A 10,782-nucleotide genomic window follows, 5' to 3' on the forward strand; every position below is an offset into this window, starting at 1 on the left:
CGCGCTCCTCCAGTCCGCACGCAGACAGACAGACAGACAGGCGCAGACTCGGCGCGGGATCGGAGCCTGCTGCGCCTCATCTGAGGAAGAACTGCGTCCGGGGGCAAAAAAAAAAAAAAAAAAAGAAACAAAATCGCGCAAAAAACAAAAACAAAAGAAAACGCGCCTCTCCGTACCGTGTGCGAGTGAGAGAAAGAGAGCGATAGCGCGTGCGCGCGCGCGCGTGTGTGTGTGCTCGCGCTCTGTATTTTCTTTTTTTTACTTTTTAAAAAATTTTTTTATAGGCGATCGTTGTTGAGAATAATCGGCTTTTTTAGGTGAACGTTTCCACGGGACCAACAGAGGGGGGGTTCTGGACTTTGCAGAGGAAACGAGCCGCTTCAGTCCCGACAGGCAACCAGCACAGAGGCTTTGATCAGGTAAGAGCGCGGATGGCTGCATGCGTGCGTGGCGCGTTGGGCTTTTTTTTTTTTTTTTTTTTTTTTTTTCTAATTCTTCTTACATGCAGCCGTCATGGTGTGTGTGTTTTCGCGCGCGCGTGTTCGTGTTGTTTCTGTGTGAGCGCGTGATGTTACATGGGGATGGAGGAGCTCTGAGGCTCCTGCGCATCCATGAAAAATAAAACCTCTGCGCTCCGCCTGCAGCCGGAGACCCGGACGGAGGCGAAACGAGAAAAATGTCGGGCGGTTTGGAGACAAGCTGATTGGCCTTTCAACGCCTGCAGCGGAGGCTGCGAGGGAGATGTGTTGGCATACGACGAAATGTGTATTAGATTGTTACAAAAAAAAAAACAACAACAACAAAAAGGTGTGTCAGATTATTTTTCATGTCTGTGGCTTGGATGCGCTCGGAACATGTGATGGAGGGGATCTGGTGGGAAAACGCTCTCACTGCGTCGTTTCCATCGGAATGCAGCAGCATCTCCACCTCCTCCTCCATCCCACTCCCTCCTCTCCGCTCACACAGGAGGCTCTAATACCATTAACTCATTTGTTATTGCCCAAAGCGCCATAGGGGGAATACGGCATCTCCTGGCACCCAGTCTGCCAGAAAAAACAAAAACAAAAACGCGCCGTTCCCAGCAGAGGCGTGATCAGTAATGATTTTTTTTCTCTCTCTCTCTTTTGCTTTGTTTTAATACTCTGATGATGCAAAGAGGGAACGAAAACGCCGGAGCATGTCAACCTCCTGATCCAAACTGTTTGTCCTCAAGGTCATTCACAGCAGCCCGGTTCAAACCGCACATCCGCGGAGATGCGAGTGGCCACCAATGCGGGTTGGGGCGTTTTGAGGCTGAGCGTCAAAACGCGGGGCTTTGCACTGATTTTTTTTTTTTTTTGGCTGCGGCGCACATTAGTGCTGCTGCTGCTGCTTGTTCTGCAGGCCCGAGTCAACGCAGTGCAGAGTGTGGTGGAGCTGCTGCTGCAGAGATGTGGACCAGCATTAATCCATACTCCTCCAACTTGTCTAGGGTGACATAAAGTGAGGGGAGAAATAGCCGATAAAAGTGGCAGGAGATGGAAGCATGGCTCCAGGATATTTAGAAGTAAAAATCTGAGAAGTGTGGCGTGCATTTGTAGTATTTTGTCTTTCTTTAGAACATAATACACATGCAATAACATCATAGATCAGTATGAATAGGCAGACCTTTAAAGAGCAAGAGGAAGAAGCAAAATTAACTTTAAACCAATGATCTTTTTTTTTTTTTTATCTTTATTCAATTAATAAAAATTAGCTTGGTTAAGAGCAATTGGGCTGAGCTCAAGAAAATGTTCGAACAGCATCGTGACAGCAGAAGTCGAAATTAAAGGTAGTATTTTGAGAAAGCAAAGTTCTGATAAATAATTGGCTGAATTAGAAATGAACAACCTTTTTTGAAAACTGACTCTTAAATAACTAGTCACAGCCGTCACAGCTTTGATTTAGACTTCCATCTCACACAAGATGGCACCTTAAAACTGAAGAAACCACCATTTTGGGAATCTCTTCACAGTCCCACAAAATTCCTAGCAGCATTTAATGTGAAGAAACGAAAGGACGGCTTTGTGGGAGGGGTCGGAAAATGGAAACACTGCCAAAACGTTTCCCTACCCGAATCGTGAACCTCTGCAGCTCCTCCATAGCAACCAGGCCGCCTGCTTGTTTGGGTTGTGAGTTCAGGTCAGTCTTTGACGACCCGTGTCCCTGTCCCCAACGACCAGAATAAAATGGCTGAATTACAACCAAAGGAAGCAGTCAAGTTATAATACGCTCTGCTTCTCACTTCACAGCTTGATTTGGACGTTTCGAAGCAGAGATGCATCTAAAAGCTTGCGTCATTAAAAAGAGTGTGCATTTATCGGATCGTTTTATCAATTAGTGTGATGAATTTCTTCTAATGATAAGAAATTTGATTTATTATTGTCACAATAAATTCCAATTAATAGTGTTCAAAGCCCCCCCCCAAAAAAACTGTCTTTATTGTCAGGATTGATGGTTTTATTATTTTCTCCACTGTTTGTTCAATCAGAGTGTCAATGAACAAATACATTTGAAAATACAGTGAATCACTCCTTTATGTGACCGGTGTCCCCCCCAAAAAACAAAAACGCATTACACTTAAATGTTTTTTAATTGTGTTTATGGGACTGTAATTGCTGTTAGTCATACACCTAAAGAAGATGTAATAAATAGTTCTTATCATTACTTTTATTGTAATGTGATAGTTGCACCAAATATTGTGATAAAACCTTAAGTCCACACCCTTAAACAATATTTTATGTTGGTTTAATACATAAAAATCCCAGTGAAAGACATTGAAGCTGTGACATGACAAAAAAAAGGCAAATGCACGCCCTCGCTGGACGTTCCCCTCTCTGACCCCTGCGTCCCCAGGCCTGAGCAACATCCGTTTGTCTCATTAGTTTAATTATGCATCTGCCTATTCTTGGCCGTCTTATGTCATTTGCCACATCATGAGTGAATAATTCATGAACGTGGGGCTCCAGAGAGGCAGCTGCAGTTGCCGTAGCTGCTGCTAGTGCTGAGTGCCTTCATCATGCGGTTAACAAACTAATCCGGAGCTGACGGCACACCGGACTGTCTGCAGCTGGTTTTAAGCACAGCGGTACTCACAGACCACTCAGTCATAAGCCATACTCCCCACTGATCCAGATTACAGCCGGCCCTGCTGCGTGCTCCTGCGTCCCCCCACCTCCACCGCCGTCCCCGCGCTGCGTGGACTCACTGCAGCTGGGTCTCCGTCGCACGCGAGCGGAGGCTTCGTTGCGATCGTCATCGGCGTGGGGACGGTGTTCGCAGTGGAAACTTGATAGCGGCGATCGAACGTTTTGGTGAACTGGATCTGCTTCGACGGTGACAATCCAGGTCACAGCTGACTGGGGGCCCGGGGCCTGGCACCGGCAGGGGCCACGGAAATAGAACGCGGGGCATCACGGAACGATCCGTGCTTCTGTCCGAGGAGAGGATCGAATCAATTTGTAGTTTGTATGACTCAAAGCTGAACAAGAGCTTTTCTTTTAGAGCTCATTATTAGGCATAAATACATAAATGAGTAGCACCGCGTTCACCCTGTGCCGCATTACTCACAAACTGCAACGGATTTGATTTCATTGGTCTAGACCAGAAAGCAGTGCACAACTTAAGTGGATTGACAGAAAGTCTGAGAAATGTGCCGTGCATTTGAATTACCTTCTCTTCCTTGACTCCGCTACCCTTAAATCAAATTTACTGCAACAAATTACTTTAAGAAATCACTCAGTACATAAAATCCTTTTGTGTGTAATTTGATCTGACTGTAAATCCAGCTAGATAAAGTGAACTCCAAACTCTGAGCCTTGTGTGGGAAAATCCGTTGACATACGACGTCCTATTTAAAGCTTTCCACAAGCCATGGAGGGAACAGATGGAAGAAGGCGCTCTGAAATGCCTGGTCCAAGAGCACTGGGTCGGGCAATGAAGTTTTTTTGTACGCCACGTTTCAGCAACAGATAAGTTCGAAGTGCTTTCCGCCACAAAAAAACGCATAACAGAGAAACTGAGAAACAAGCAATAAGCATTACATTCTGTCAAAAGAAATAATCAAAATCATCAAGCGAATGCACATGAAATATGTCAATTGTTGTTCCAGGCACCTAACCCCCAGCTGTTTAGGCAACTCTAAACAGGTGGGGGTTTACCCTTGATTTAACACAACTCTGTGTTTCAGCAGTTTTAAAGTTTTCTGAAAGTTTGTTCCACGTTAGTGGAGCATAAAAAAAACGAATCCTGCTTCTCTATATTTGGTTCTGGTTCTGGAGAAGTGGGGCAGACCAGAACCAGAAGACCTGAGTGGTCCGGAAGGTTGATGCAATGAAAAAAACAATCTTGCTGGGGGAGGAAGTCAACATTTTCTGAATGCAAGACAACCAAACACCAGCTGTCCGATGAACCAGATGAGACCAGGACTTAACGTCAGCCTCAGGGCACCGACTCAGGCAGTGCTAGCATGGGAAGATGGATGTGGCCGGAGCAGGTATCTTAAACTCCAGTCATCGATGGCCCTGCAACCTTTACATACCAATATTCTTCAACACGTGCAACTCAAATATACAAGCCACTGACAGAAAGCAGCACTTTGGACCAGAGATGGATCTGAAAGTCGTAGGACACTTGCCCTCAAAGGCTGGTGTTTGAAATAAAGGGTTCCAGTCTCAGATCTTGGTAAAGGAAATCATTATTCTAGCCTAATCCTAGACACAAATTCAACTGAGAGTCTGTTGCAATGATCGAAACATTTTGCAGACGCTCTGAGCTTGAGGTATTTTGCTTTGAAGAATGTGCAAGATTTCCAGTCTCTAGATGTGCAAATCTGATAGAGACACACCCTAAGAAACAGGTAACGAGTGCATCTGCATAAGATACACCACTTTGCTTTGGTCTATAAAAATGTCGATGGACACATTGAAGTTTGTGATTCAAGTTCAAGCGGCGTGGCTGCTTTTGCAAAGCACCATAGTGCATGACTTTAACTACAGTTCAGTGTTTTAGCAGCAGGTTAATTTGTGTTTGATGTTCTGTTGCTGTTTGTCTGAGAGTGTCTGTCAAGGTTCAGAGTCCTGTTCCCCTCACCGTCCTCTGCAGGGCGTTCTTGTCTGCCTTGTTGCAGCAGGAGTACCACTACAAAAACAGCAGAAACGCAATGGCAACACTCAACCCTGACATTATGTTCTTTTACAACAGGAATCATGGGAAAGCAAAACAGCAAGCTGACTCCCGAGGTGATGGAGGATCTGGTGAAGAACACTGAGTTTAATGAACACGAGCTGAAACAGTGGTACAAAGGCTTCCTGAAAGATTGCCCCAGCGGCCGGCTGAATCTGGATGAGTTCCAGCAGCTCTACGTCAAGGTTTGTGCGACCCGCCTCGCCCTCTCACTTTCTCTCACCATAGTCCACGCCGGCCAACTCACGACACGCCTCTGTTTTCGAACGCGCGCAGTTCTTCCCGTACGGCGACGCGTCAAAATTTGCACAACACGCCTTCAGGACCTTCGACAAAAACGGAGACGGCACCATCGACTTCCGAGAGTTCATCTGCGCCCTGTCCATCACCTCCCGCGGCAGCTTCGAGCAGAAACTCAACTGGGCCTTCAACATGTACGACCTGGATGGCGACGGCAAAATCACCAGAGTGGAGATGCTGGAGATAATCGAGGTGAGGGATTATCGAGTCATTAAGCCTTTACCCATCAGGGGACTAGGTGCGTTTTTGTCCATCCGTCTGTAGCATACCTGCAGAGCAGCAACAGCACACACACACACACACACACGCATACACGCAGCGCCTCGTTGTGGCAAAGCTTGAGGTGTATTGGATATCTTGATGCTATTTCAGGGAACACAATCTATAAGATGAATCTGATCTGTGTTGGTGATATTGGAGAGTATTGACAAATCCAGCTGGGATAAATATAGTGTTTTATTCCAGTCATATCAGATGCACCATGCGTTTTCGCAAGCTAAATTTAGCATTTAGTCTGCTGCTTTCATTCAGTTGTTCATATTTCTGCAAGTCTGTTTCCTCATCAGCTCGGCTCTTATGTGATTTATGTTTGGCAGAACTCCACTGATTATTTGCGGATACAAACATGTGAACCAGCGGTTTGAAGAAAACCAGGCAGCAGAACCAGATCGGTACCAGAACGCAGCGATTTACAAAACATGTTCTGATCAAAATGTAAAGACAAAGAGAGTACGGGAACCTGGAAAAAGAAAGAACAAACCAGAAAGTCAAACGCGTTGATTTAATAGAAATTACAACAAAATTTGGAAGTTATATTTACCAGTTGATTATGGGAAAAACAGCAAAGTGGAGTCTCCTCTGACCAAACCCTACATGTTTGTGTTTGTGATGAAAATAACACTCATAAATTAAGCGTTCAGTGTGGCTCTTTGGCAGACATGTCAAGTTAACGTCAAACTTTTCATCTCTTCCCGTCGTCATTGGGTCGTCAAACTATTTTTGTTCCGAAACTATTGAAAACATAAACTCCCCCTGCTGTGTGTCGCGGATGGCGACTGGACAGACTGTGTGGAGGAACCGCGCAGCTTTACGGTACACTCCTGTCGCCATGGAAACACGGGTTCGATGAGTGTGCGACGATGAAACAAGTCCGGGTTGTAAGAGTCACAGACTTTACTCTAGTTCCACTTGCGATAAAAAAAAAGACGGGACGTTTTTGCGCTTGAGTTAGCACGGTGTTAGCATCCAATGCTAATCACCAAGTCTTTTGTCCAGCGGGTAAAACTTTTATAAATATCCGTGTCGCACGCTTTTCATTCCCCAAGGAAGCAGGAAGTCACAATTTAGAAGGTCCGATAAATTCTGATTAACTTTTAAAAGTCAAGCATAAATTTCAGAAAGCTTATGCCACGTTTAAATTTCAGTACTAACTAACATTTGATGCAGCTACGATAAAAGCTTATTTTATTTCAAGGCTTCTTGTTCACAGAAAAGTGAGTAAACACGACAGAGACGAGCGAAAGACTCGTGAACTTCAAGTCGACAGAGTTTTTAAGGCTCTGAACCCGATCGGGATTTAAGGAACATTTTATTAAAAAATTTTTTTATAATAATAACAGTTACTCTGGTCCCACGGTTACGTCACAAACTGCACACGTTCCGTTAGGCCGTGTTAGGCCTAACAAAAGCTCATCGGCTAACGTTCACCCTCTCTCTCACGCGCAGGCGATCTACAAAATGGTGGGCACCGTGATCATGATGAAGATGAACGAGGACGGCCTGACACCGGAGCAGAGGGTGGACAAGATCTTCAGCAAAATGGATAAGAACAACGACGACCAGATCTCGCTGGAGGAGTTCAAGGAGGCGGCGAAGAGCGACCCGTCCATCGTTCTCCTGCTGCAGTGTGACATGCAGAAGTGAAGCCGCATCCCTGCACCCCACCCGACACCACGACCCCCGACCCCCTCCCACTTCCTGCTTGCGCCCCCCCACCCCCCACACACACACCCCACCCAGTCTGTATCCACACACTCTGGACAGCCGCACACGGTTTAATGTCTCATTAGGTTCTTTGCCATTTCCACAGGGGGAAGAATAAAACAGAAGAAGTAGAAAAAAAGAAAAAAAAAAAGAAAAACCACCAGTAATAACTTAAAAGAGAAAAAAAACAACAACAAAATGCTTGGACTATTTTTCAATGGACTCGCTTCTTGTGGTCGTATGCATGAGAAATGTCAAAATGCAGAATCATTTTGAAAAATAGCTATAAGATATATCACAGATTTCTATTTCTGAACATGCCAGCGTGATTTGTGCACAGTAACCCTGTACATCCTCACCTCTAGCTTGTATATCAGTGGAGCACTTGCATTCAGTTCTGTTTCTGCAGTATCTAGGAACCCACCCCTCTTTACCCACCCCAGTGTTCACCGCTGCAACTACTGTATGCTTTACTTGATAGTAACAAAAAACAATAATTCCTATGATAATTGTAACTGTCTCTACTATCCAGACTTGTTGAGCTCTCGGAGAATAGAAAACGGCTCCCGTCTGTTCCAGATGTTCTCACTCAGTGGAACCGAGAAGAGTAGGTTCTTTGCATGCATATATTACGTGTCGAGAAAAAACAAACAAAAAAACTATATAATCTCTTACCTTTTTTTTTGCATCTTTAGGTGCCTATAAAAAGACATAAAATGGAAAATTCATTTAGTATTGTTGCATGGGCTGTACAGTGTGTGACGCACCCTGTCATTAGTTCACCCCCTGCCCTCCACCCACTAACGTGGGAGCATCCCCACCCCTCCTCCCCTCCCATTCGATTCAGCATTGGTGTGAGATACTTGAGTTGTCGGAAAGGCGTTCGGGCCAGTGGCGCCCCAAATAGGGGGGACACAAGAGTCGTGGCCCCCTCTTGAAAAATCCTGGCCTCCCCAGAGAATCATATTCATGTTACAGAAAAGTGTAAAGCGTCACCCGCTTTAATGAAAACATCAATGAACAACCCTATAAATAAACAAATATAAAGTAGTTATATAACATATAGTAAATATTACATATAATTGGGTTTTATTTTATTTTATTTTTAGCAAAATGGCCTCCTAAAATTTTTATTGGCCTGGTCTGGCCAACCTTATGAAATAATCTGCGGGGTGCCACTGGTTCGGGCTGCAGCTGTGGATCGGAGAGCTTTGACGTCGGCACGCTGCGCCGTGTTTTGGCTTCAGCTGCTTGTACGATGAGCAGAAATCTACTCGTGCGTGTGTGGACATAAATTTTTTTTTTTCGTTCCCTTTCTTTTGATCACGTCGTACTGCTGCCCTTTTAGAGAAAAGGTCAGAATCCCCGCCATCATCAGGCGCAGCACTCCAATAATTGGCTTCTTCTTCTCTTCTCTCTCTTTTTTTTTTTTTTTTCAGGCTGCTTGTTTTGATTTAAACTTGAAGAAATACTAATAATGACAACAGCGATGAAAAAAAGGGTAACTTTAACTTACATATCAACATGTTTACAGAAACAAAGAGCACTGCGAAACGAGTACGTTCTTGGCTTTTGGGTCCGCTGCTTGGGGCTCGCTCTCAAGGCTTAGGGAACCTGTGAGGGTGACTCCACTTCCAACGCAGCCAAAACAACGACAATGACGATAACAATAATGACAAAGCCTCATCTATGTTTACTGGACACACTGCATTCCTTTGTGTGAAACATTTTTGTAAGGAGAAACTTTTTATTGAAAGGTGTCACCTTCCTGTTTACCTGTTTGCAGCGATCATTAAAGATGCGGGAACCTCAAAGAGGCGTTCGGTGGCGTTTCTTACACTGTGAGACGGTCGCGTTTGGTTACTGCCGAAATGTTTCTCTTTCCGACAGTTTGCACCTCTTCCGTCCACTCCCCCTCCACCCCTCTCCTCTCCTCTCATGTTAGGCTATGCAAGCATGGACTGGGAGTCTGCTTGTTGTCCACTTGCACAAGTGGAAGTTGCAGAAGAAGCTTTTCATTGTTTTTGTTTTTTTTATTTTGTCTGGAACATAAATGAAGCCAACCCCCCGCCCACATCTTCAGTGACTGGATTATTTCTATATTTTAGTCCAGATTTATCCCCCACCACCTCCTTATTTTTGTCGAGTAAATGTTTCTATCAGATATGAAAACTCATTATAACAACTAACTGTATTCTTTTATACATGTGGCATGTGTTGCACCCAAACTCGGTTCTGTAGTGTTTGAAACAAATAAACCATCGACAGGCTTTTTGGAAAGACACAGGCTGGTAGGTGGAGTTACTGGGTCTGCACTGAAAATCCAAACTAAAATGATAAACAAAAAAACATTAAGGCTGTGGATCGTTTTAGCCCACCAACTGCAAGGAGAATGGTAATTTACGATATCTGCATTTACATTCTGACTAGTAAGAATAATAATTCAAGATATTTTCAATTACATTTTGACGAGTCAAAATTCCTTTCAAATCATGACACTGGATCCATCATTTGACGGAACACATATCCGTAATTACAATTCAAGATATCTTGAACGTAATTATGACTAGTCAAAACGACTATTTTAGGTATCTGAATTAAGAATTGCCCCTTTCTACAGTTGCTTGCAGAATTTAATGTTTCCTACACAAAACTGTCAGTAAAGGCCACAACGTAGAAAGAGCTCTGCAATGTTGGATATGCGGAGAACGCAAAACTTCAACTGCAAGACTGCTTCTTCAAATCTGCAAAGAATTTCCTGTCCATTCATTTCTCTAATTTATTTAGAGATATCTTAAAAGGAATTTTGACTGGTCAAAACTAAAATTGAGATATCTTAAATTTACTTTATGAGTAGTCATAATTTGACTGAAGATATCCGAAATGTGTATTTATTGAAAATATAAATTATAGGTCTCACAATTGCTTCCAGTTTGTAACGAGTTATCATTGCTGCTCTTTGTGTTTAATCCAGTAGAGGTTTAGCTGGATTAAAATCTGAATGGTATACATCTTGGCATGTGATTAATAAAGTGGTGAGGTTTTTAGATCTTACATGGACGTACTAAAGAAAATATATAATTTAGCCCTACAATTTGTTATAGACTTTGGTCATTAAGTCTAAACTGGACAATTAAACAATTTAAGGATAGATGCTAAAATGTAGAATTTAAAGACTTTCCTAAGTGAAGCAAGAAAAATATTTACCAGGAAGTTCCATTAATTAGCTAAAATAAGCATGTTATACCTGATTTTTTAGGTAACTATTTAGCTAAAGTCAGTGTACTGTTGAACCAC

At 43.6% G+C, this 10,782-nt stretch overlaps 1 protein-coding gene across 1 annotated transcript; it reads left to right on the forward strand.

Moving 5' to 3' along the window:
* Positions 1-5: 5 nt before the first annotated feature.
* vsnl1b (visinin-like 1b) lies at positions 6-9,769 on the forward strand. Its single transcript, XM_055038247.1, has 4 exons — positions 6-419; positions 5,221-5,387; positions 5,479-5,694; positions 7,228-9,769. Exons 2-4 carry the CDS (start codon positions 5,226-5,228, stop codon positions 7,423-7,425), a joined length of 576 nt encoding a protein of 191 aa, XP_054894222.1. The 5' UTR covers positions 6-419; positions 5,221-5,225; the 3' UTR covers positions 7,426-9,769.
* The last annotated feature ends 1,013 nt before the right edge of the window (positions 9,770-10,782 follow it).

Source organism: Poeciliopsis prolifica, unplaced genomic scaffold (assembly GCF_027474105.1).
Source record: "Poeciliopsis prolifica strain line A6 unplaced genomic scaffold, Auburn_PproV2 SCAFFOLD013, whole genome shotgun sequence".
Classification (NCBI taxonomy): domain Eukaryota; kingdom Metazoa; phylum Chordata; class Actinopteri; order Cyprinodontiformes; family Poeciliidae; genus Poeciliopsis; species Poeciliopsis prolifica.